Here is a 26,596-nt window from a genome sequence, read left to right as displayed (position 1 = left end):
CTCCATGTAAAAGATGATGCTTTTTTTTTTTTCTTTTTCGGCTGCCCTGCGGCATATGGACTTCCCGCACCAGGGATCACAAACTAAGCTGTGGCTGTGGCAATGCTGGATCCTTAACCCACCGTGCTAGCCTGGGATCAAACCTGCGTCCTACTGCTCCCAAGACACCTCCGATCCCGCTGTGCCACAGCAGGCGCTCCAAAGATGATACATTTTGAAAAGTATGTCTCAGGGAACCTCCCTGCCTCCTCTGTCCCCAGCAGTACAACTGGGGTAAGGTTAAAGTGCTACCACCTCATCTAAAGGCTCTACTATGGCAAATCTGACTCTTACTGCATAAAATGCTTATGTCTGAGACAGAGAAGAGTGGAGGATGTACTCCGACCTGCAGGACCGGAAAAGCCAAATACTAGATCAACCTGAGTACAGACAGGGCCTTGTAATAAGCACATGCTAAGACCTCATTATGCTTTACAGTAAACTGCACGCAAATCAAACAGCCACGATATCAAAACGTTACTGAATGACAACAAGCAGGTTACTGTACATAATGTAGAGCACAAATCCCATTTGAGTTAAAAATGAAAGATTTATGTGTGTCTATATGTGTACAGAAATCTTTGGAAGACTACATCATTTATAATAGGGAGTGTTTAAAAAATTTAAAAGGAGTTTCCTGGTGGCCTAGTGGTTAAGGATTTAGCATTGTCACTACTGTGGCTTGGGTTCGATTCCTGACCCAGGAACTTCCACATGCCACAGGAGCAGCCAAATAAAAAAACAAAGAAAGAAATAAAACCTGGGAGTTCCTGTTGTGGTGCAATGGAAACGAATCCAATTAGGAACCATGAGGCTGTGGGTTCGATTCCTGGCCTTGCTCAGCGGGTTAAGGATCTGGCGTTGCCGTAAGCTGTGGTGTAGGCCGGCAGCTGTAGCTCCGACTGGACCCCTAGCCTGGGAATCTCCATATGTCAGGGGTGTGCCTCCCCTGGAAAAAAAACCCAACAAAACCTAGTTCAATCCAGTTAGGAAAAATAGATTCTTTCTGAAATGTCACTCTGTTGTCACTGTGTGGCAGAAAGAGTCAGATGTGACTGGTTCCCTACACGCTGTGTGATAAGTCGGGAAACCTTTACAGGTGGGTTATCTTTTTTTTTTTTTTTTCTGTCTTTTTGTCTTTTTGCTATTTCTTGGGCCGCTCCCGCGGCATATGGAGGTTCCCAGGCTATGGGTTGAATCGGAGCTGTAGCCACCGGCCTACACCAGAGCCACAGCAGCGCGGGATCCGAGCCGCGTCTGCAACCTACACCACAGCTCATAGCAACACTGGATCCTTAACCCACTGAGCAAGGGCAGGGACCGAACCCGCAACCTCATGGTTCCCGGTTGGATTCGTTAACCATTGCGCCACGACGGGAACTCCTACAGGTGGGTTACTTTCAGCTGCCAGTGGAAAGGATTCACCGGCAAAGAACCAAGATTCACAAACGGAAAGGATCCCAGTCGTCCCCTCTCCCCCTAGCCCAGCCCAGGGTAAGCGAACGCAATCCTGAAGTCTGACAGGACGCCACGGTCTCCTCAGGGCTGGGCAGGTGCCTCCCTCACAATGAGTCACTGTGACTGGAGTTCCTCCAGCGCACACACCAGAGGGACCGGCTCCTAGGGTGTCAGGTGTCACTGAATAATGCTCCAGATGAATGGAGTCACTGTGCGCAGAGTCAGAACCCATCTCCTATCTGACCTAAGGCTGGTGGATGACATTTACGTGTTGTCGGCATTCACAGGGAGACGAAACTGGCATCTGAAGGAACTCTGGTCAGGAGCCAGCCAGAAGGAATTCCTCTCAGTACTTCCCTTAAGAAGTGTTTCTGGAGTTCCTGGGGGCCCAGCCGGTTAAGAATCCGGCGTTGTCACTGCTGTGGCTAGGGTTCGATCCCTGGTCCGGAACGTCCACATGCTGTGGGCGTGGCCAAAACCACACACAAAAGTGTTTCTGCCAGTGAGACCGAAGTCTTTAAAACTTCCCCAAAGAGACGATCAAAATATGCGTCCGTAACTTTCGAGGCTGCCGTGCAGCTCTGGTTTGGGGTTTTACACTTGTGCCCTGTGCTTTTACTCGGGGAAGGGCAACCCCAGGCCCACTGGTGGAGACCCCAACCCACCACCCAACTCCACACAAAGGCAAAGACTCACTGCACACTCTTTGAGGCATCGGCAACAGACACGGTGCTGTCGTGGCTGACCCAGGCCAGGCGGCTCCCGCTGGCAGAGAAGCTGACCCCGTGCACCCAGCCACCAGTGCCACTGCCACCAAACTCTGACATCAGCTGACCAAAAGGCATCTTGCTGCCCCAGGGTGTACTGGCTGGCTTTTCATCCACTTCTTTAATGTAGGCAGAAAACACTCTATGATTTAAGGGTGGGGAGAAAAGGAAAAAGCAAATGAAAATTTATTTTCTATAGAAATAGGCCAGGGAGTTCCCTGGTGGTCTAATGATTGGGATTCAGTGCTTTCACCCCTGTGATTTGGGTTGGGTCCCTGGTCTGGGAACTGATCCCATGTCAAACTACTGTACGCTGTGGCCAGAAAAAAAAAAAAAAAGGAACGAGGCCATAGGAAGCTACTGCAAGGTATCCCCCAAATGCAAAGACTCATAAGCAAAACCTGATGACAAGTTTGGATGCACAAACCCCTTAAGACACAGAAGGGTTCTAAGGGCTGCCTGTGAGTTTGGCAAATTACACACTCCATCCATAGATATTCACAAGTGCCTGTGATGAGCAGGCCCTGCTCTAGAAGCCACGAACACAAAAGCCTTCCCTCCTACAGTGCATTCTGCAGGCAGGGGACAGGGGACGGTATGCCTTGCTGTCCTGCCCGTCCCCCGCCCACGGCAGACTCTGCTGAATGAGCACAGCGTACTTTCCCATCTATTTCACCATCATTCTCAACACAGTAGGCCAGGAAGCCCATGAGTCAAATGGTAGGAGGGGAGTGGTGCAGTGGGTTAAGGAGCTGATGTTGCCACAGCTGTGGCTCAGACTCAATCCCTGGCTCTGGAATTTCTGTACGCTGTGGGTGCTGTCGAAAAAAAAAAAAAGGTGGGAGAGGAACCATTTGCCACCCTGCAATAACCGATGCTATTAACTCATTTCAAGAAAGAAAGGGATAAGAGTTCCCCTGTGGCTCAGCGGTAAAGAACTTGACTAGTATCCATGAGGATGCGGGTTCGATCCCTGGCCTCATTCAGTGGGTTAAAAATCTGGTGTTGCTGTGAGCTGTGGTGTAGGCCAGCAGCTGCAGCTCAGATTCGACCCCTGGGAACTAGCCTGGGAACTTCCATACGCTGTGGGTGTCGCCCTAAAAATCAAAAAAAGAAAGAAAGAGAGAGGAAGGGAAGAGGGAAGGAAGAGCCAAAGAAGAAGCCAAGGGAGGCCAGTGCAAAGAGTGAGCAGGCGCTCCCTAGTGTCACCCCGGCCCACTGTCCAGCCTTGGTGGCAGGTCTAGCCTGGAATGAAGGTGGGTCCTTTACAGCCTGGGGTCATAGGGCTCCTTCTCTAATTCCATAAAGCTGTGTGTGCAGATACTGACCCAGAGCTGGGAAGCAGAAGGGATACAGAACAGCTGGAAATGGGTCCTTTCAGTCCCTTTGGCCCTCCAAGGCTATTTCTTTACACAGTGTCTCTTCAAAAACTTGTGAACCTTCAAGACTCTGCAAACAATCTGGAATATTTTCCCCTTACAATGACAATGGTGGCAGCAGCTCTTGAAGAGCAGGGCAGTGGTGGGGTGAAGGACACTGTGAGTCACGTGTAAGTTAGACGATGCGACCCCAGAATCACTGCGTTTCAAATGCGCATCACGATGGCCACTGCTTACTCATCAGAAGCTGGGACAGAGCGGGTGGTTCTCAGGTGCCAACCGGCGAGTTCAAACAGAAGAGACCCTAACCCACAGGACCCCGTCAAAGCCAAGTTTATTCTGGAATTCTATGCTATTCGTACAAGAAATTTTTAGACACAGCCTGCCAATCCAGGTGACGTGGTGAAGTACCACTTAGTTCCATCTTCTCGGGGAGCTAGACCGACTCTGGGTAACACATCACAAGCAACGAAACTCGCGCTTATGAAACCATCTTTACTGTTACCCTGGTCTTCAAATAGAAGAACCAGCCTTTTTCCAAAAATTACTTTGACATTACTGTACCCCCATCTCACAACCAAAATCCCATAAATATCCCTTAAAAAAAAAAGCCAAACCAAACACCCCCTTGGGTATTAGAATATAAATCACCAGCCAGGGTGTCTGGAACTTCTGCACAGAGCTTCCTGAAGAAAGATGTTCCCATTTTCCAGCCCACCTCAGGGGCAACATAAAGCAACATCCACCTGCTTCTTCTCCCCCGAAGTGGAAAAGAAGCCTTTGTGATAGAGAACGGCTTTAGAAAGCAGTTACACTGTATGACCCTTACAGCTCTTGGTAAAGGGCTGTGCGAGGAAGAGCAGAGCACTGCTCAGCTCTGCTGTGCTCATCTTCGTTCCCCTCTGGAGTCTGCGGCCTGGGTCATGAAATGAGAAAGAACTCTGGTTGGGGGTGGGGGGTGGGGGGGCGCGGACACCACACCGCATCCAGACCCTGGCTGTCCTGCCGGAGCAGACGCCCTGGCTCCGTCCTGGCAGCCCCTGCTAGTCCTTTTTCTGCACTTGCTTTAGTTCTTTTCTAGATCACAGGCTCCTTCCACCTGAGTCCTAGCACAGGGCCTTACAAAGAAAAGGAACCTCCAAGACCCCTGGGGAAAGATGGACAGGGGACAGCTCCCGGCCGTCTCCCGGCCCTCCCTTGTCCTCACCTGCATTTGAAGTCACAGGATCCTGCCGCCAGCAAGACATTGTTGGGATGCCAGTCCAAGCTGAGGACCGTGGAGCGAATCGGCTTTTTAATGTGCTTGCTCACCCACCTATGAAAGGAGAAAAGCCACTAGTTCATCCACTTATCAATGACCCACAGAAGTGTGTCAGGCGAAAACATTTACTCGAGCTCTCTGGCTGCCGGCCCTCTGCCAGAGAGGGTGCCTTTCTAAAGGAGGGAGGAAGCGGGACGGCCAGAGGCCCCTTTGCTCTCCTGTCCTTCAGGCTTGGACATTCGCATCAGAGCAGCTGGTTCTGAACATTTTGGCTGCCAGGGGATCCTCAAGAGTAAGTATATTTATGGATTAACTCTGGTACCGTCCCCCCTAGAGTTTCTGATTAGGTGTGATTCTAACCTTTGAAGTACAAATTGAGGTTTGAAATTGCTTGTATTCTCATTACAAATATTCAATGACAAATCATGTTACTTCATTTTGGGTTAAGTTTGAGTTATAAAATAGTTTAATTTCCCAAGTCCCCCGTGCAGCTGAAAATTCTTTCTTTTCTTTTTTTTTTTTCTTTTTGCTTTTTAGTGCCCCACCCACGGCATATGGAAGTTCCCAGGTTAGGGGTCAAACAGGAGCTACAGCTGCTGGCCACAGCCACAGCCACAGCCACTTGGGATCTGAGCCACAACTATGACCTACACCACAGCTCATGGCAACAATGGATCCTTAACCCACTGAGCAAGGCCGGGGATCGAATCCTCATGGAGCCTAGCTGGATTCATTTCCCGCTGTGTCACAACGGGAACTCCTGAGAATTCTTTTTTATTTTTCAGAGAAATCAATAAATTAGCAGAACTTACTGGATGTGAGTCTGACTCTACCACTCAAAACATTTATGTCTAAGATCAGTCATTATTCCGGCCTAATTCAATTTCTACCCCTAAACTGCCAATTAAAAACCAACCAGGTTCCGACAGTTCTGTTGTGGTTCAGCAGGTTAAGAACCAACACAGTATCCTTGAGGACGTGGCTTCGACCTGGCCTCTCTCAGTGGGTTAAGGATCCTGCGTTGCCACAAGCTGCATCGTAGGTCACATATGCAGCTCGGATCTGACATTGCTGTGGCTGTGGCACAGGCCAGCAGCTGCAGCTCTGATTCGACCCCTAGCCTGGGGACTCCATAAGCCATAGGTAAGGCCCTAAAAAGACAAAATACTAACAACAATAACAACAAACCAGTCATGTTCTATTGTCCAGGAGCTGAGAGACTTGATCTCAAGTCAAATGTCCTTCCTGAAATGTGAAATTTCTTTTCTATAGAGTCTTCTTTAGTTCCCCCCTTTTGTCTTTCTAGGGCCGCACCCGCAGCACATGGAGGTTCCCAGGCTAGGGGTCCAGTGAGAGCCGTAGCTGCCGGCCTACGCCAGAACCACAGCAATGCCAGAGCCGAGCCGCGTCTGTGACCTACACCACAGCTCTTGGCAACACTGGATCCCCAACCCACTGAACGAGGCCAGGGAGCAAACCTGCAACCTCATGGCTCCCAGTCGGATTCATTTCAGCTGTGCCAAGACAGGAAGTCCTCTTTCTTCTTTTTTATATGTACTTCCGTGTTTATTGTAGTTCACAATAGCCAAGAAATGGAAACAACCTAAGTACAGAATCTTTTTCTTACGGGCCTTTCTGAAAAATACACAACATTCTGACTTGTTTTATAGCACAATTATTTTATGTTAAAGGCTTTTAGAGGTTGTTGGAAAGTACTCAGGGTCATACCAATGAAATGTTGTGCCAAAGCTGAGACATTCCCCTGAACTTACGGCTTGTTCCAGTGACAATACCTTGTACTGCAGTAAAGCTCAATTTACATGTGTTTGAGATTATTTTTCGATGAATAAAAATGTGAGTCACTGAGGTTGAAGGTTACCCAGGAAAGAAACTATTTCTCATTCTATTTGTTACAGTGAGCCTTCTGAACAATTTCTAGCAGGCAACAAACATTTTGTGAGCCTTATTTTTACACATGCTTGAAAGAAAAACCCAGGTCTTCAATTCATAATTCAGTCTTGCTGCAAATTCAAAAACTTCTTTCAAAGGATCAAAGTTTCTTGGCGTTCCCGTCATGGTGCAGCGGAAATGAATCTGACTAGGAACCATGAGGTTGCAGGTTCGATCCCTGGCCTCGCTCAGTGGGTTAAGGATCTGGTGTTGCTGTGAGCTGTGGTGTAGGTAAGACAAAGTTTGAGGTTTTACTAAATTACAAAATGTAACATGATAATCCTTTCCTTTCCCTGTTTTGGCACATGAAGAGTAATGTATACTCTGCTATTTTTTGCACTAAATGACAGTCCACATTGAAGGGTATTTACCACCATTTCTGAACATGTGCCAGGCAGAGTCACTTCCTTATCAAAGTAAGCAGGAAGAAGTAGTTAAGATAAGTTACTTAGCCATAAAATAAACCTCTGTATTTTGACTGGCGCTGCTACAAGTGTTTTACAGTATAAAGGAAGTACAACAGGCTGGTTATATTTCCAAGATTTTGGTCAATTCTTACTTCAACAGTTTAAACAAGTAAAATATTAACCAGGACACAGATTTGGCTAGCAAACTTTAAAGAAAGGAGAATGCTGTGATCTGGAAGAATTCTAGATATTTAAGTGGCAGAGATGGGAAAAAATTATTCCTCAGGGCACTGGTAATCTTTCAAGTTTATAATTTATATATCAGAGTAAAACACACCAATTTGGACAGTATGGAGTGAGGAGAGTTGCAGCATCTTAAAGAACTAACCAGTTAGGAGATCAGAAAGAGGAAAGCAAAGCTCAGTATTAATATGAGAAAAACGTGAGATGACTCACTGTGCACCTAAGACGGAAAAACGCTCATCTTAGAGAATGGAGAATTTCAAAGGAAAGAGAAAATCTCCAGATGAGGAAAAGCTGAAGTGAGAGTTAAGCCTTTACCCAGGGTCTCAAGTCACCGAGGACACGTCAGTCCACATCCGTGACTGCACAGAAAGAAATTAAGAATATTTGAATGTTGCTCACCAGTCATTTTCAGACTCGAAGTAACAAACAGAAATGAGTCGTGCTCCGCTGCCCACAGCAAATTTGTTCTCCAGCGGGGACCACTTGACGAAAGTAGCTGCACGGTTAATTCTCAGGATGACCAGCGTTGGCTTCCAGACACCGTCTTTCTGACTCCAGACGTAGGCATTGCGGTCTGCCCCGCAAGTGACGATGCGGTCGCTCTTGGGAGCCCAGTCAATACCTGCAGGTGAGATGTGGTATCATCTGCTTTGCATGGCCGGTGACAACTGACATGGCACGGGCAGGGGGGCGCTGGCATATGGTGGAAGAATTTTTTCTTCCCTCTTTATTGGATTTTTTTTTTTTTGGGGGGTCTGGAAGTATCTTTATTCATTTAGTAATAGACTGCATTCCATGATATTAACTGCAAGTCTGCCTCATGACATCCAAGTAAAACAACACAGGGGGTAAATAATCTTCGGTATAGAGGGGGGAAATATATATTGAGGGACTTCTGAAGGTCACTGTATCTTAAACTAACTGAAATATCTTTTCTAGATGACACGGCTTCTATGAAAGTCTTTGAGTATCTTTGCATCCAAACTAGGAGAGAGTTAAATATGTATCTGCATGTAAGAGTTCTCTTTCTTATTTGACCAGTCATTTACTTACTGGTGCCTCCGTGAAGGACCCCAAAGTCAAGGTCAGTTTGCTATACACCAAGAGTAAAATCTGTTATGACTCAGGTTTTCTTATAGTTTATGGATGAGGTGTTTTCTATAAATACAGTTTAACATTGAAGATCCAGAAATTCCACTAATGGATTTTTATTATGGATATCTCCCTAAAAATAATGAACATATTTAACATTTATATGAAAAAAATAAGATGAAGTCTCCATTAGTCATAAATCACAGTCACATGTGTAGTGTGAAGACTTCATTCCTTCATTCAGTTACAGGAATAGTCAGCTCACTTATACGTACGGGGCTGAAGGGAAAAAGATGGGGGAGCGTATTCTCAATGTATTGTAAATCCATTCATTACAGGACAGCTTTGCAACCCTCTTTATTAGATTTTAAATGTTATTTTTTACTACAAAAACAAACTCACATACTGTCATAAGACAAACATCTTATGGGACACACAGAAAGTCAAAAAAGCCCTGTTTCCATTCTCAACATCCATACACATCCTCCTGCAATGGATATTAATATCATGGTAAATACTTCCTTCTGTTTTTTATTTTATTTTGTCTTTTTTTTTTTTTTTCTTTTTTGCTTTTTAGGGCTGCATCCTCGGCATATGGACCTTCCCAGGCTAGGGTCTGAGTCGCGGCTGTAGCCGCCGGCCTACACCACAGCTCACAGCAACGCTGGATCCTTAACCCACTGAGTAAGGCCAGGGATTGAACCTGTGTCCTCACGGATGCTAGCTGGGTTCGTTAACCCCTGAGCCACGATGGGAACTCCCTATTTTGTCTTTTTAGAGCCACATCTGTGGCACATGGAGGTTCCCAGGCCAGGAGTCAAATTGGAGCTGTATTCGCCGGCCTACACCACAGCCACAGCAATGCGGAATCTGAGCCTCATCTTCAACCTACACCACAGCTCACGGCAACGTCAGATCCTTAACCCACTGAGCAAAGCCAGGGATCAAACCTGTGTCCTCATGGATACTAGTCAGATTTGTTAACACTGAGCTACGAAGGGAATTCTTCTGTTTTTTTTATAAGTTAGCAACTGTTGTACATTATTTTAGAACATAGATCTTATAATAATTTCACCAAACATCTGAACACTTTGTTAGTTTCCAATTGCTTACTAAAATAGATAAAACGGGAATAAATATTCAAGCATATACCTTTTTGCTCCAGTTAAAATTATCTATGATATGGGAGTTTCCATTGTGGCTCAGCGGGTTGAGAACCTGACTAGTATCCATGAGGATGTGGGTTCAATCCCTGGCCTCACTCAGCTGGTTAAGTCACAAAAAAAAAAAAAAAAAAAAGAAAGAGAAGGGAACCTATAAACTTAAGAGCAACTAATCACAGCCATGTGTGTACCTTATTACAATGCCGATTAAAACAGACTACTGTATTGGTTATTACTGAAGATTCCTTATCTTTTAGACACTAACTGCAGTACGAAATGATGCAACATCTGGGATGTGCTTGAAAATTGTACAAGAAGGAGGGAAGTGAGTTGAGAACAAGATTGGCTGTGAACTGATAATTGCTGAATCTGAGTGATGGGTATGCAGGGGCTCATTACTTTATTCCACTTTTATATGCTGTCTGTTTGAAACTGTCCTAAGTGAAGTATTTTTTGAAAAAGAGATGGTGATCCAACATTTAACACAAAAGAATAAACTCAAAGAAAAACACCAGAACTCTGATATCCCTTTGATGTGGGCCATACTCTCTGTGTAGTACTGACTAGTCTTTGCTTCTAAAAAGCTTCAGAGGATAATTTTCTTTTTCTGTAGTGACTGTCTCTCTGAGAAATGTTTGATCCTTGGTCTCCTGCCACAGAGTTATATTTAGACTTTTCCAACAACAGTTTTTTTCAGATCTTAAAAAAAAAAAAAAAAAAATGTCATTTGAGCATCTGGACAGAAAACAGGCCCAAGTTCAAAGGACTCCAAAAGAGAAGCAGGGGAGGAAAAGCTCATAACTATTTCACTTTTTTTTTTTTTTTTTTGGCTATTTCTTTGGTTTTTCATCTTAGCCCTTTCTCTTTTAAAGTATTTCCTAATGCTGAAATTCCAATTTAAAATATGAGTGTTCTTCAGACTTGTGGTTGAGAGGGAAGGGAGTGGGATGGACTTGGAGTTTGGGGTTATAGTACATGCAGACGATTCCATTTGTTGCGTTCTCGCTATGTTATTATGTTTATGTTAAGTTCCCCTTACGGCTCAGAGGGTTTGATCCTGGCCTTGCTCAGTGGGTTAAGGATCCAGCGCTGCCATGAACCATACGTCACAGACGAGGCTTGGCTCTGGTGTGGCTGTGGCTGTGGCTATCAGCTGCAGCTCTGATTTGACTCCTAGCTGTCTGGGAACTTCCATATGCTGTGAGTGCAGCCCTAAAAAGCAAAAGCAAAAAAAAAAAAAAAAGGATAGGCAGTGGGGTCTTACTGTATAACACAGGGAACTATATCTCATCTCCTAGGATAGAACACGATGGAAGATAATATAAGAAAGAGAATGTGTAAGTATGACTGTGCTGTATAGCAGAAAATAGCACAACACTATAAATTAACTATACTTTAATAAAAAAATTTCCAAAAAAGGAATAAATAAATAAATAAATAAAGTGTTCTTATTTTTAGGCTGTAAGGCCACTGGCAAAGGGACTTAAAGAAAACAGGCCAAATCTAATGGAAATAAGGTCATGGGAAAGGAACAGTGACAAAAATAGAAGTTATGTCTTTGGTGCTGGTTTGGTAATAGAGTTAGTTGGCCCCCAACGAGCATCACAAACAAATCCATGGTAAAACCAAGAAGGGACGGTCATGAGTTTTTTGCTGGGGATACAATGAAAAGGTGCAGAGGGTCAAAACATGAGGTTTTTTTTTCTGATGGGGAGGAAGAATATTTTTAAACTAACTAGTATGTTGGGGGTTACAGGCAAAACTCCAGGGTCCCAATTAAAGTTTAAAAAATTACTGGAGTTCCTGCTGCAGTGCAGTGGACTAAGAATCGGAATGTAGTGGTTCGGGTGGCTGCAGAGGCACGAGTTCAATCCCCGGCCTGGTACAGTGGGTTATAGGATCTGGTGTTGCTACACCTCGGGTGTAGGTCAGCCGCAGTTCGGATTTAATCCTTGGCCCAGGAACTTCCATATGCTGTGGGTGTGGCCATTTAAGAAAAAAATAAGGAATTCCTGTTGTGGCTCAGTGGTAACTAACTTGACTAGTATCCATGAGGATGTGGGTTCAATCCCTGGTCTTGCACAGTGGGTTAAGGATCCAGTGTTGCTAAGTTGCAGACACGGCTTGGATCTGGCGTTGCTATGGCTGTGATGTAGGCCGGCGGCTGCAGCTCTAATTCAACCCCTCACCTGGGAACTTCCACATGCCGTGGTTGCAGCTCTAAAAAGACAAAATAAATAAATAAATACATAAATAAGAAAAAAAGAGTAAAGAACAAGTTTTCAATGTGCTTGGCCAAACTGTTTACAGAAGGGGTTGAATCACCGAGCCAGAAAATAGGATAAAAAAGAAATTATAGCAGTAAGGGTCAAAGAACAAGAGTTCTTCCTGAACATAGCAGTAAGTTCATGGGGTTTTTTTGTTTGTTTTTTTGCCTTTTCTAGGGCCGCACCCTCAGCATATGGAGGTTCCCAGGCTATGGGTTTCATGGGAGCTGTTGCCGCCAGCCTACGCCACAGCCACAGCAACGCAGGATCCGAGCTGTGACTGCGACCTACACCACAGCTCACGGCAATGCTGGATCCCTAACCCACTGAGCAAGGCCAGGGATCGAACCCGCAACCTCATGGTTCCTAGTTGGATTCGTTAACCACGGAGCCACGACGGGAACTCCCCTCCCCTTCTATTTATTGATAGTTTTTGTCAAAGCTGAAAGGTACTGTACAACATAGGAATCTGCCTCAGTCTTCGAGAAATCGACCAGAAAAAGATAAAACTCAATGGGAAAATGGTTAGGAGTTATGAAAAGTAAAGTCACAAAAAAGAGAACCCAGATGGCTGATAAACATCTGCTCCACCTTGCGATTCATCAGGGAAATGCCACTTACCGAGAGACCACTATTCACTCATCAGACGGTGCAAGCCTGTGTGGGACGCGGGAGGATAAACACTCCTGCTCAGAGCTGGGAGGATGGGGCCATCAGATGGCGCCCCTCCAGGCTGAAGACGTGCACACGCCCGAGGCACCCCAAGTCTCCCAGAGACAAACATTCACACACAGAGGGAGACCTGCCCAGGGACGCCTAATTTAGTACTTCCATGGAACAAGGGAAAAGTGGAAACAACTTAAATGTCCTTCAACGGAGCAAAGAGTAAGTAAATGAGGTAAGAATGCTAAGCAGTGGGTTGGAAAGGAATCACCTTGCTCTGGATACGCCTACTTACAGAGAGCTCAGAAACAGTGTCAAAGGAAGCTGCAGGAGAGGAATGATATGATGCCATTTATGCAGTATTTAAAAATAGGAGCCAATAGTACCAAAGCTTGTTCACACACACACACACACACACACACACACACACACACACGAGAGACAATGTCATCCCAAATTACAGACTGCCTTCTGGGGGAGAAGGACAGGACTGGTGCCTTTAATCATAAGGAACAATACTCCTTATGATTAAATCGTTGTTTCCTAAGTTTAGTTTTCTGGCACAGGAAAAAAGATAAGCAGCTGCTAATTCTGGGTGGCAGGGATACAGGTGTTTGTCACATCACTCTTTGTCCTTTTCAATATTTTGGAATGTCTTCTTCGCCCCCAAAACAGCACCCAGGAAACTTTTGGAAGACACTGTGTTCCCTCGGGACTTGGGAACACAGCTTGGCTTGCGGTTTCCCACAGCTGACCTGCTGTCTGGTTTCCGCTTTCACGTCTCCTCTCATCTAAGCTCTTTAGTCCCCAGAGCAGGTTCAGTGTTTTCCGTAACAGTAGCAGAGCCTGTGTAAGAGCTGGGTTTCCGGATGCCCTTAGAGACTGAGATCCCTATCATGGTATTTTCTCACATTGTCTAAAGAAAACTCAGGAAATGCTGCACAACCTGAAATGTTATGGCAGCCTATTGGGCTCTTCATGTAAAGAGAAGACTGCTGAACTTGGAGACAGCACAAGCTCACGGCCATCTTCCCTTACCTGTGATGTGTCCGTTGTGCTCCTTGAGTTCGTGAGCTTTCACCCACTGGCTCCCATTCTTCTTATATATGTGGACTTCATGATTATTGGGGCTAAGGGCAATCTCTGGAGAAAAAAGTGAATGAACTTGAAATTGTCACCAAAAAAGGCACATTACAGCTGGCATTTTAAAAACAGACTGAAGGAGGGGATAGGAAAGTGGTTTTGGAAAACAGTTCCATAAGCTCCTGCTGTGGTGCGGTGGGCTAATTATCTCCCCACTACAGTGGGTGTGTCTCTGTAGAGGCTCAGGTTTGATCCCCGGCCCAGCGCAGTCAGTTACGGATCTGGTGTTGATGTGGCTGTGGCTCAGGTTCAATCCCTGGCCTGGACTTCCACATGCTGTGGGTGCAGCCAAAATTTAAAAAAAAAAGGGGGGGGGAGTTCCCAATATTCATCCCGAAGAATTCCTTTATTATTTTTACCTCTACTTATACCCCATGCTTTATTTTATTTTTATTTAAAAATTTCCTTTTTTTTTTTTTTTTTTGCTTTTTAGGGCCACACCCTCAGCATATGGAGGTTCCCAGGATAGGGGCTGAATCAGAGTTGCAGCCGCCGGCCTGTGCCAGGGCCACAGCAACATGGGATCCGAGCCGCGTCTTCAACCTACACCACAGCTCATGGCAATGCTGGATCCTTGACCCACTGAGCGAGGCCAGGGATCAAACTCGCAACCTCATGGTTCCTAGTCGGATTTGTTTCTGCGGCGCCACAGCGGGAACTCCAAAAGCTGTTATTTTAGATAGAGAATAAATCTCTGACATTTATTTGTTCGTTTTTAGATTTTTCCCCCTTCTCCTAGTCATATTACCTGCACTTTGCTTGCTATATTGGCCTACTTCTAAGTCTTCATCCCCTTTAAGTTTGCTGGAGCCAAAAACCTGGAAACTCAAGCTTATTGTGAATAACATAGTAAGTACGAGATGATACGGCTCTCAGTATGTCTGTATGTAAACCACAGCCTCTGTAATGGCTTATTTCTAGGTCTGAGTATTCTGACTAAATGCTGGATGGGTGTTACTGCACAACTATGCCAGACACTGAGTTATTAGGGCAATGAAAGATGTCTCTAATATCAACCATCCTTCAGGTGGTACTGTAGAGAAGTAAGTGGACGAGGAGCCAGAAGGCCTGAGTGCTAACAATGGCTCTGACATGAACTTGGGTGTAACCACTAGAAAGTCCTTCTATCACTCTAAGCCTTGACGTCTCTATTTATAAACCAAAGGACTGACCCGGTTTCCTACTGAATCTATATATGTCCTGTTCACATATGACACTGAAATACGATTCCCTAAAGATGCTTACATCTAAAAGCATCAAAGGCATCAAAATAAAGGAGCAAAGTTAATAGCATACTTACGGGTACGATCCCTGTTCCAGGCATGACAGGTGATTGGCTCTAGTAAAAACTGATGCAGGGACATTATTCTCAGTGTTTTCAAAGGACAGAAAGCTGCAATGAGCAACAGAAAAAAGCATTTAAAATGGTAGGCAACCCATATTTAAGTTGTCTGGGGATCCTGAAATGTTTGGGGTTAAATAAAACATTATTCTTCCACCAAAAAAGAATCAATCTCAATGTCAAAACTTAATCATTTAAATACAATTAGCATTGTAACCACTAATGTGTAATTATTCTGGTAAGGGTCATCAGAGGACTCTAAAACCTTGAGTTAAAGACTGCTGGGGAGTTTCCTGGTGGCTCAGTGGGTTAAGGGTCCAGCATTGTTGCTGCTGTGCTTGGGTCACTGCCATGATGTAGGTTTGATCCCTGGCCCCTGGAACTTCCACATGTTCTGTGTGCAGCCAAAAAAAAAAAAAAAAAAGACTGTTGGGGTAGAAGATATTCATACAGTCTCAAATGATCATCCCACAGATCGCTGACTTAAGAGAAAAACATGCCTTTACAAAAAAACAAACAACAACAAAAACGAAACGAATCTGGCAGTTACCATCTCAACCAAGAAATCAATCTTTGTATCATTAGTAGTGGAACGATATAAATCTGTTGGGGCCTCCTGATGGGAGGCAACCTGAAGTGCACATCATTACTTATAAATAGTGAACACTTAATTTATTAACCAGACCAGACTACTTTTAAGAGAGCAAAATGGGGCATTATTAGTAATTATGCTGTGAAAACAGGCCGCAGGACTATCCTGGAGAAACCTGGTAATATAGCCAACCTACCTATGAAGAATTTATGCCAAACATATCTACTAAGTCCAATCAAGATCTGGACCTAATTTCTAGTTTATAGGAAATAAAGGGGAGTGGAATTAGTTAAAAGGGAAACTTAAAACCAGAATGTGGGGGAGGTGTGTGTGTGTGTGTTCCAGATTAAAGAGCTATGAAAACCAAATTCGATAAATGAAACGTGACTGTAAAGCTATTATTTTTTAAACAGCTGTAAAAGATGTATTTTGTAAAATAGGAAACATTTTAATTTGGAGTACCTATCACATAACAATATGGAATTATTTCCAATTTCTTTTTTTTTTTCTTTTTTGTCTTTTGTCTTTTTTGTTGTTGTTGTTGTTGTTGTTATTGTTGCTATTTCTTGGGCCGCTCCCGCGGCATATGGAGGTTCCCAGGCTAGGGGTTGAATCGGAGCTATAGCCACCGGCCTACGCCAGAGCCACAGCAACTTGGGATCCGAGCCGCGTCTGCAACCTACACCACAGCTCACGGCAACGCCGGATCGTTAACCCACTGAGCAAGGGCAGAGATCGAACCCGCAACCTCATGGTTCCTAGTCAGCTTTGTTAACCACTGCGCCACGACGGGAACTCCCTCCAATTTCTTAAATATGATAGCGGTTTGCTCTTAGGAAGGAGATGGTTCTAACTCTTAGGAGATAAAGATGATGAAGTCTTTAGGGATGAAGTGTCATGATGTCTTCTGTTATCTATTTTCAATCATTTAGGACAAGGAGATACACAGAGCAAATGTGGCAATATGTTAACAACTGGTGAATCTAGGCAAAAAGTAGGGAGGTGTTTGTTACATTACTCTATTTATTTATTTGCTTTTTAGGGCCGCACTCATGGCATATGGAGGTTCCCAGGTTGGGGTCTAATTGGACCTATAGCTGCCAGCCCACACTACAGCCACAGCAACTCGAGATCCGAGCCGCGTCTGCAACCTACACCACAGCTCATGGCAATGCTGGATCCTTAACCCACTGAGCGAGGCCAGGGAGCGAACCCCACAACCTCATGGTTCCTAGTCAGATTCGTTTCTGCTGCTCCACAACGGGAACGCCTACATTACTCTTTAAATTTTTTACTGTAACAAAATAAAAAGCAGGCATCTGTGAAATATCATTAAATTAAAAGTCAAATCAAATTCTCTATTTTGTAGGCACCCAAATCTAGATCCACTGAGGAAGCAACCATTACCTGAAATAGAAATTTTTTCAAAAATGCAGCCAGGGCACCCTCACCCCATCCCATTTTATCATTTTTAAGAGGCACTCTCATACATTCTGAAGTTTCAATACACTTAAGCACAAGTCGAGTCAACCTAGGGTGGAGACTGAAATGTAAGATAGGAATTCTGATGCAAGCAGGAAATGAACGGAAGGGTCACCAAAAGGTTTCGAAGGGAACAATGAAAGTTCAGCAGACAAAGCAGAAATCAATCTCAGTGGAAAGCAAAGGAAATGTCTCTGCTAATTGTTGTAAAGAAACCCAAAGGTCAAAAAGAGAGACGTGTACCCTTAAATAAAACATCTGATATCTCGAACTGGCAGAGAAATGGCAGGGTTTCACATGCTATTCTAACAGAGAGGATATTCAGGTCATTAATTTTTACCTGCACACATTCTAAACAGCAACTCACAAATAAAAAGTCTCTGGCTGGAAACAAAAATTTTAATGAATTCAAATGAGACTGCTTAACTTTAAAAATAAACTTCTAGCTGCTCACTATGTGATTCTTTTTCTCTGCTATCAGATGCTTACTCATTACAAAAGGTTTCACTCTTAGTTTACTCAAAACAACATGTTGTGTCACAAATATCTCCTTAACTACAAGCAATTTTGCTTAAATGCCACATTTTAAGTGCTCATTTGTTAACTGAAACAAAATTGCTCTGCAAATCAATAATTTAATGTAAACATCTCCCTGCATTAAAAGCACGTATTTCATGTATAGTTAAAAAAGGAAAGGTGCAGACAGAGGCGTTCTCATTCCAGAATTCAGGTTTATAAGCAAGGTAGCAAAGCCTTTTTCAAAAGAGGTAAACGTTTACTCAATGGCATAATTACTTCTAAAATTGCGTTTCTAATTTTGTTATATCATTCAGGTTCCATATTTGGACAGACACTCAGACCTGTACTTCTTTTATAATCACGTGGCTATTTTAAGTCTGTAGGCCAAGGCAACACTCATGTCTGTCAAATCCATACGGCACCAGTAAACAGAGCTTGTATTCATCGAACTCAGTGAAAGCTGAATAATGACAGCTTGAATTTTGTACCAAGAGAAAGGTACCTTCTGTCACAGGGTGATAATTATAATTTCTAAACTGTGATTCATATTTAAGTGAAATCTGAAAATCTTGGTCTTAAGGAGGGTAGAAAGGAGAAAAAGGGACAAAAAAGGTGCTGACAGTCAATTTAACACACTTCTATTGTGACCTTTTAACGTCTGGCATTGAGAAAGATAATAGCTCACAGCACAGTATGATTCCAGGGATCTCCTCCACCGGCCAAGTCCCTTCTCTAGCCAGGAAACCCTGGGCAGGTCACTCAATCTCTAAAACTCATTTTTGGTCATCTGTTAAATGGACATGTCATTGACATCCCAAGGCCACTGGTAGGAGGACTAACTAACACAGGAAAGCATGCAGTTCAAATTCTGGTCCCAAAGAGATGCTCAGTAAGTCGGTTCCCTTTCTCCCTTTGACCTAAGGCCTTTGAACCATCTCTAGAAATAAACACATACCAGTTAGTCACCTCTGAACTTGGAAACACCTACATATGCTTTAAATTCTTGGCTCTAGAGCTTTATAAAGTATTTGTACAGTGGGGAATGTCAGTTCCTACTTAGGGTCTGTTTTCGAGACAGTGATTCATCCGGATTCTAATTGCTCTCATTACCTAAGCCAGCAATACCAGGTGCTCCAGCAAGGTCACCACACCCTCCACAGTGTTCAGAGACAGGTTCCAGTTCCAGACACCGGTCTTACCATTTTAAGCCTCTTTGGGCAGAACTTGTTTCAGTATAGGATTAATTAACTAGATCAGAATACGGATTACATCTCCTCTCTCAGCAGGAGATTTAATTTTCTAAGATGATCCCCTCTTTTAATTGTGATAAGTGGATGAATTAACCTTGGAAGGTTTCTGATTCCTTTGTGGTAGGAAGCAGCCACTTACACCTACTCCCTAACAGGGCAAAAATATCCTCCTGATTGATACCTTCTCTCTCTCTCTCTTTTTTTAATACCTGAAAAACTGAGGGCCCCCAGAAAACCAAAAAGTTAGATAAAATTGATCAAAGAGGTCAGAAGCAGGATAATTTAGGTAATTTCGGCAACGCGCTGAAGGAGATCAAAAAAGTAGGTAAGCGTTTCCTTCTGGTTCCAAAACCACAGTATGAAAACAGACGGCTGTATAATCAAAGAGCCGAACCTACAATTTATTAAGTGCCTACCGGCAGTGTACTTAGTACCAGGTTGGGGCCCGAAGCGTAAATAAACCTGACGCTTCTCTGGTCCTCAAATCTGGGGGAAGGACGGGAGAAGAGGAAAAGAAGACAGATACACAGAGAATGTCAAGAAACACGAATAAGAGCTAATATTGATTGAGACCTCGTCTGGGCCAGGAACTATTGGAAGCAATTTATGCACATAAACCCACTGGAATCTCAGAAACCCCCTGAGAATCGTATTACTGCAGATGAGAAAACGGGGACGCAGAGAAGCACTCTGCCCAGAGTCATTCAAGAAACCGGTGAATGAGAATTGGGGCGGTCAGTGCGACTGGAGGGGTGGAGTGGGAAAGGCGCTGCAAAAAGGTTCCAGGGAGTGAATCGGGGCAACGGCGACTTGGGGTCGGGGTGGGGGGGATTCTTAAAAACAAAAAACAAAAAACAAAACTCGGGTGAAGGTTTTTCTCGAGTTCAGGAAGGTCGCCCAACAGCTGAAGGACGGGAGGGCTGCCCCGAGACAGGGGCCAAACACCTCCCAGGGGGCGCCTACAGTGTGCAGGGACCCCGTTCCAGGCGCTAAAGAAAGAAATGGACGGTGCCGCCTGACGCTAGATGAGGGGACATGATCCCATTTCCCACAATTTTAAAGACTGTTATAAATGCCCACAATGGAAGCGCAGGAGAAGCAGCCCTTGATTCCGGCATCGGGGGAGACTGAGAGCTCGAAAATCTGGAGGGAGGGATCTGGACGTGGAGGGAGCCCAGGGGTTCGGCGAGCCCGTCGGAGAACGCGGATCCCCCGCCCCCAATGGAGGCCGGGCCGGGAGACCCGGGCGGCCCCTCAGCCTCCCGGCCCGGCGGCCTAAGCCCCCGCCTCGCCTTCCCCACGGGTTGAGATCCGGCGCGAGGCTAGGCCAGGGGAGGCCAGCAGGGCCAGACGCTCGCCCCTGCAGCCCCTTACCTGAGGTCGGGGCGTCCGGACAGGCTCGGAGCGTTGAATTCGCGGACTCTGGTCAGTCGACGCGAACAGGCTCCGGCGGGCGCGGGCGGAGGACCGAGGCCCAGAGGGAGAGGCTGACAGGTCCCGGAAGTGGCCACGGCGCCTGCGCGGCGCGGCGGCGCGGGCGGTCGGCGCATGCGCACAGCTCGGGCGCGCGGCCGGCGACGGAGCGTGTGCGGCCGGGGAGGGTCCGAGGGGGGCCCGCAGGCCTTTCGAAGTCGGTGTGACGAAAGCGCCAGAAGGTAGTAGCGGGGAAGCGTGGCCGTCTTTCTCGGAAAAATGCCCTTGAGACTCACAGACTGAAGTGTGGGGCCTTGGCGCTCTCACACGTGCTTTGGTCACGGATAACTGAGAATTGGGGCCTTTCAAGCCACTCGGACCCCACGAACTTAAAGCCTTTTCTCCTTTCGCAGAACCTCCGTCAGAGCCCGTCTCCCTCTGTGGGAAGCCTCTTCTCGACCCTTCCTGGGTCAGGGCCACTTGTTCTCTGCTCCCAGGCTGGCGCCACAGGCCAGAGGCGTTGGGGAAGTTCAGCAACTGCCCCTCCAACACGGGAGGATAAGGCTCTGAACCCCTCTTCCCGCCCTTGAACCCGTGGAAATTCTGGACCAGCTCTCCTGGCCTTGTGATGGTTTGCACGTTGGACCCCAACGCTTGGCTACCAGGTGATGTTCACCAAAGTGAACTTGTCACATTCCCCATTTCAGCGCCACGCTGTGTTCTCTGCCATCAGTCAATCTCCACGCTGTTCCCAGAGTTGGAAGTAATTCCTTCAAGTAGTTCGTTTTACTTGGTCCCGTGGCTACAAAGTCTTTGGTCCTAGGGCAATGGAGGACAGATTGAGATCGGAAAGGTCATTTTGAATTAATTAGCCCCTCACCCAAAGAAAACATTCTGGCAAAGCAAGGACAGCACACGTGGAAGCAGGAATTCCTCGTGTGTCTCCTGTTTTGGTGAACTAATTGGGAAGGAGGTCGAGTTGGTACCTAGAGTCAAATATCCCAGCTCTTTACAAAGGACAGTTCGCTCTTTGAAGGGATTTGTAATGGGGGTAGATGAAGAGTGATGTATATATACAAATCAACAATATCAGACTCTGATAAATGCCAAAAAAAGAAATAACAGCCCCAGAAAAGCAACAGACTTTTAACGTTAATTTCAGGTTCTGTCTTTTGAATTAATATTTTGCATTCCAGCCTAAACAAAATGTACTGTTTGGTGCATTTGCATTTCATATTTTATGAGTCATTCCAGATTGTAGAATCTTAGTTCCACAGGGGCTGTAAGGGAAACCACCTTTTCTGTAACTGAGGAAACAGGATCAGACAGTTTTGAGACTTGAGGGTAGTTTTGACATGTCAGTGGCAGGGCTGACCCAATGCCTAGTACAGAATATCTCCCTTAATCCCATCGTTTTCTGGTATAAGAGCTGCTGGGATTACAAGGAGGGCAAGTTGTTTTTAGAGTTGTTGGGGGTTTTTTTTGGTGTGCCCTCTGCATGTGGAAATTCCCAGTCAGGGGTCTAACCGGTGCCCAGCAGCAACCCCAGCTGCGGCAGTGACAATGCCAGATCCTTAACCTGCTGTGACACGAAAGAATTGCAGCGTTTGTTTTTTAGATTAGTGTAATGACCCTGATCTAGTGTTCAATGCGAGGACCCTGCCTTTTCAGAAATTAAATCCGGGGAAAGTGATACTTAGATGTGGGAAGTAGGAAGAGGGTGGTTGGACACTGCCGTGAGAGGATCTTATTTGCTTTGTTGATTCCACTGGAATGGAAATAGGATTGAATTGGAGTTTTGGTCAAGTTTCAAGTCATCAGGTATTTAATGAGTATTCACCAAGTGCCAAGTATTGTGTCAGGCATTTCATGCAGTGCACAGAAGAGTTGGGTTAGATTCCACTGTCCACAAGGAATTTAAGAGACTAGGATGAAATCAGTTCATAAATAATTTTAAGTACAAGGGAATACATGGGACCTTGAACCTGGAGACTCCAAGTTAATGTTTGTTGAATGAAACGAATAAATGAAGCAGTCTGGGATTTCAAAGCACACAGAGGTTACCAGCGGTGGTGAATGGGAGGGGAGGGGGCTTGTATAGATGCATCAGGAACATAACCAATCATAGGTTGGAAAGGTTACATGTTTGCCAAGGCCTAAGGATTTCCTTCTGCTAAGGAGAGGTTTGATTGAGTATCTGGAATGTGGATTTGGAGAGTAAGAAGATTGGTTCTTGCTTGTGCCATCAGCTAAATGACAGTGAAGACTAACTGCCCATCTGCCTCCATTTCCATCTCTTACCTGCGTTAACGCCTGCCAGCTATGCACCACAAAAGCTTGCTAGGAATATTATTGAATCAATGCCTATAAAAGCTATATGTAAACAAGAACAAAAACGTAAATGCTTGCTTTGTGTTACTGCTTAATAATCCGTATGCTTTAGACATCGTCCCAGTTGCTGGGCATAGTCCTAAGGGGGGAGTTTCCTGTGGAGAGGACCTTCTGCAGTTCAGTGCAGAGAGATTGAAAAATACATGCAGGTTCTTCCACTCTATAGACGGCTCACCCAGTTTGTTTCTGTAGCACAGGGACGGGCCCAGCTTATCAGGGGTCTCACATGGTATAGACATAGCATACTATCACAAATACCGTACTCACAAGAAGAAGCCCATAAACATACTTATGAAGAGCAGGGATTGCTTTCCTAATTTAATAAGCGAAATCTGTCATTTACAAACCCATAAATCTCCTGGAAGCCAAGGCCACTTCTTACACATTTTGTTTCTAACACATATTCCCAGATTATGCAATCTTATTTTAATAAAAAGGTAGTATGATGGAATGCTTAAGAGAGTTCATTGACTTTGGAAATAGATAGAACCAGCTTCAAATTCCAACTCTGCAGCTTATCAGCAACAGTACATAGATGATGGGCAAGTCGATCAACCTCTGTAAGTTGATGTCAAATAAGGATAATAGTTCCCACCTTGGAGCTCCCGTCGTGGCTCAGTGGCTAACGAATCCGACTAGGAACCATGAGGTTGCGGGTTCAATCACTGGCCTTGCTCAGTGGGTTAAGGATCCAGCTTTGGTGTGGCTCTGGCGTAGGCCGGCGGCTACAGCTTCGATCAGACCCCTAGCCTGGGAACCTCCATTTGCCGCAGGAGCGGCCCAAGAAATAGCAAAAAGACCAAAAAAAAAAAAAAAAAAAAAGTTTCCACCTCTTAGCGTTGTTCTAAAGATTAAAATAGCTGACGTATATGAAGGACTTAATTAAGGTCTTGACACATTAAAAGCACTCTATAAATTGAGGCAATTACTATTTAAACATATTATACCAAGGTGATTGTCATCATTTTTTATCCCAGTTGTTTTTTTCCCCAGTGTGTGGCTTCTCTTCATTCTCTTAATGTCTTTCAAAAAGCAGAAGCTCTTTTTGTTGTTGTTGAATGTTATTGATTGATTGAAGTATAATTAATTTACAATATTGTGTTAATTTCAGGTGTACAGCGAGGTGACTCAGTTATTTTTTAAGATTATATTCAATTATAGGTTATTATAAGGTATTGAGTATAATCTCCTGGGCTGTATGATAAATCCTTGTTTTATGTTTTATATATTTTATATCTGTTCATCCCATACAAATTTGTCCCTCCCTCCCTCTCTCTTGCCTTTGGTAACTGTAAGTTTGTTTTCTATGTCTTTTTTTCCTCTGTTTATCTTATGATTTTTTATTATAGTTGATTTACTGTTTCTGTTTTATATATATATAGATTCATTTATATAGTTTTTTAATTTCTGTAGATAAGTGATGTAGTATTTGTCTTTCAAAGAGCAAAAGGTTTTTTTTTAATAATGATTTTTATTTTTTCCATTATAACTGGTTTACAGTGTTCTGTCAGTTTTCTACTGTACGGTATGGTGACCCAGTTACACATACATGTATACATTGTTTTTTCTCACATTGTCATGTTCCATCATAAGTGACCGGATATAGTTCCCAGTGCTCTGTATATAGCAGGGGAAAAAGTTTTTAATTTTGAGGAAGTTCATTTATCAGGTGTCATGTTTAAGTTTTTGCCTAATCAACTTATAGAGTTTTTTTCCTATATTTTTTCTATAAGTTTTATAGTTTTTATGTGAATTGATTTTAGAATGTTAAACCGGTGGAGACAGGTTGGGAGGAAGGATGGACTAGGGGTTTGAGGCTGGCATATGCACATTGTGGTACATGGAATGACTGGCCAATGAGGACCTGCTGTATAGCACAGAGAATTCTGCCCAATGTTCTATGATAATCTATGTGGGAAAAGAATCTGAAAGAGAATGGATGTTTGTACATGTATAACTGAATCATTTTGTTCTTATAGCAGAAATTATCACAACATTGTAAATCAATTATACTTCAATAAAACTTTTTTTTTTTTTTTTGTCTTTTTTGCCATTTCTTGGGCTGCTTCCCGCGGCATATGGAGGTTCCCAGGCTGGGGTCTAATCGAAGCTGTAGCCGCCAGCCTACGCCAGAGCCACAGCAACGCGGGATCTGAGCCGCATCTGCAACCTACACCACAGCTCACTGCAATGCCCGATTGTTAACCCACTGAGCAAGGGCAGGGATTGAACCTGCAACCTCATGGTTCTCAGTCGGATTTGTTAACCACTGTGCCATGACGGGAACTCCAATAAAACTTTTAAAAATGAAAAAATAAGTTAAAAAATAAAATGCTTTAAAAAATAAATCAAATTTGCATTGTTGGAAAAAGTCCTACTTGGTTTTGATGTATTCAGTTGTTAAAATTTTGTTAAGAATTTAACAATACTGTAACAATATTGGGAGTTCCTATTGTGGCTCAGCGGTTAACGAACCTGACTAGTATCCATGAGGAACAGGTTCGATCCCTGGCCTCGCTCAGTGGGTTAAGGATCTGGTGTTGCCATGTGAGCTGTGGTGTAGGTCAAAGACACGGCTTGGATCCCTCATTGCTGTGGCTGTGGTGCAGGCTGGCAGCTGTAGCTCCGATCGGACCCCTAGCCTGGGAACCTCCTTATGTCACAGGTGCAGCCTTAAAAAGACAAAAGACAAAAAAAAAAGACAAAAAAAAAAAAAAAAAAAGGATTTAACAGTACAAAATGTAATTTAAAATCTTTTTTTTTTTTTTTTTTGGTCTTTTTCAGGGCTGCACCTGTGGCATACGGAGGTTCCTAGGCTGAGGGTCTAATCAGAGCTGTAGCCACCAGCCTATGCCAGAGCCATAGCAACTCGGGATCCGAGCCGTGTCTGTGACCTACACCACAGCTCTTGGCAACACCGTGTCTTTAACCCACTGAGCGAGGCCAGGGATCCAACCTGCAACCTCATGGTTCCTAGTCAGATTTGTTAACCACAGAGCCACGACGGGAACTCTGTAATTTAAAATATTTGCTTATGGAAGATATTGTTTGGTAATTTACTTTTCTTGCAATTTCTAGTTTTGGTATCGAAGTAATTCTGGCCTTATAAGATATGTTCAGAAGTATTCCTTTCTCTTCACTTTTCTGTAGGAGTTTGTGTAGCATAAGCACTTAAAAATTTCTAAACCTGGAAAAATTTCGAGTTATATTTTTGTTATTGACTTCTGCCTTAACTGCATAATTTCTAGTTTAAATACTGATTTGTTTTTGCTTGCTTATACTTTCATAAGAAAGGTGTGTTTCTATCTCCCAAATGATTGTGTATTTGTCTTATCTCTAATTCTGTCATCTTGTCTTTTTCTTTTTTTTTTTTTGTCTTTTTAGGGCTGCACCTGCGGCATATGGAGGTTCCAGCCTACGCGCCAGAGCCACAGCAACGCGGGATCCGAGCCGCATCTGCGACTTACACCACAGCTCATGGCAGTGCCCGATCGTTAACCCACTGAGCAAGGGCAGGGACGGAACCCGCAACCTCATGGTTCCTAGTCAGATTTGTTTCCGCTGTGCCAAGACAGGAGCTCTTCTCTTTTTACTTTCAGCTTTTCTATTAACTTAGGTTGTTAGAGGTGCCGCTCATGAGCAACATACAGTTGCATTTTATTTTCATAGCAAGTTTAACTTGAAATAGCCAATCCATTTACATTTAAAGTAATTACTCCTATGTTGGAGTTTAATTCTACCATCTTCTCATTTACTTTTTTTGTCCTGCTCT

At 44.3% G+C, this 26,596-nt stretch overlaps 1 protein-coding gene and 1 long non-coding RNA gene across 3 annotated transcripts in view; one reads left to right on the top strand and one right to left on the bottom strand.

Moving 5' to 3' along the window:
- ARPC1A (actin related protein 2/3 complex subunit 1A) overlaps positions 1-20,547 on the bottom strand; it is a 28,270-nt gene extending 7,723 nt beyond the window's left edge. Inside the window, exons 1-6 of one of the 2 annotated variants that reach the window (XM_005661855.3) lie at positions 20,395-20,547; positions 15,136-15,228; positions 13,731-13,835; positions 7,907-8,129; positions 4,851-4,958; positions 2,194-2,406 (exon numbers count right to left, since the gene is read on the bottom strand). In XM_005661855.3, the coding sequence (XP_005661912.1) occupies positions 2,194-2,406; positions 4,851-4,958; positions 7,907-8,129; positions 13,731-13,835; positions 15,136-15,199 (713 nt within the window). In that variant the 5' untranslated portion in view covers positions 15,200-15,228; positions 20,395-20,547. 2 annotated transcript variants of the gene reach the window in all.
- On the top strand, positions 20,559-23,275 carry LOC110259851. Its single transcript, XR_002342235.1, has 2 exons — positions 20,559-20,675; positions 20,847-23,275. It is a non-coding gene; the product is annotated as an uncharacterized LOC110259851 (long non-coding RNA).

The sequence above is a fragment of the Sus scrofa genome, chromosome 3 (assembly GCF_000003025.6).
Source record: "Sus scrofa isolate TJ Tabasco breed Duroc chromosome 3, Sscrofa11.1, whole genome shotgun sequence".
Lineage (NCBI taxonomy): Eukaryota > Metazoa > Chordata > Mammalia > Artiodactyla > Suidae > Sus > Sus scrofa.
Note: the sequence above shows the minus strand (reverse complement) of the source record. Positions and strands in the feature narration are given on the sequence as shown.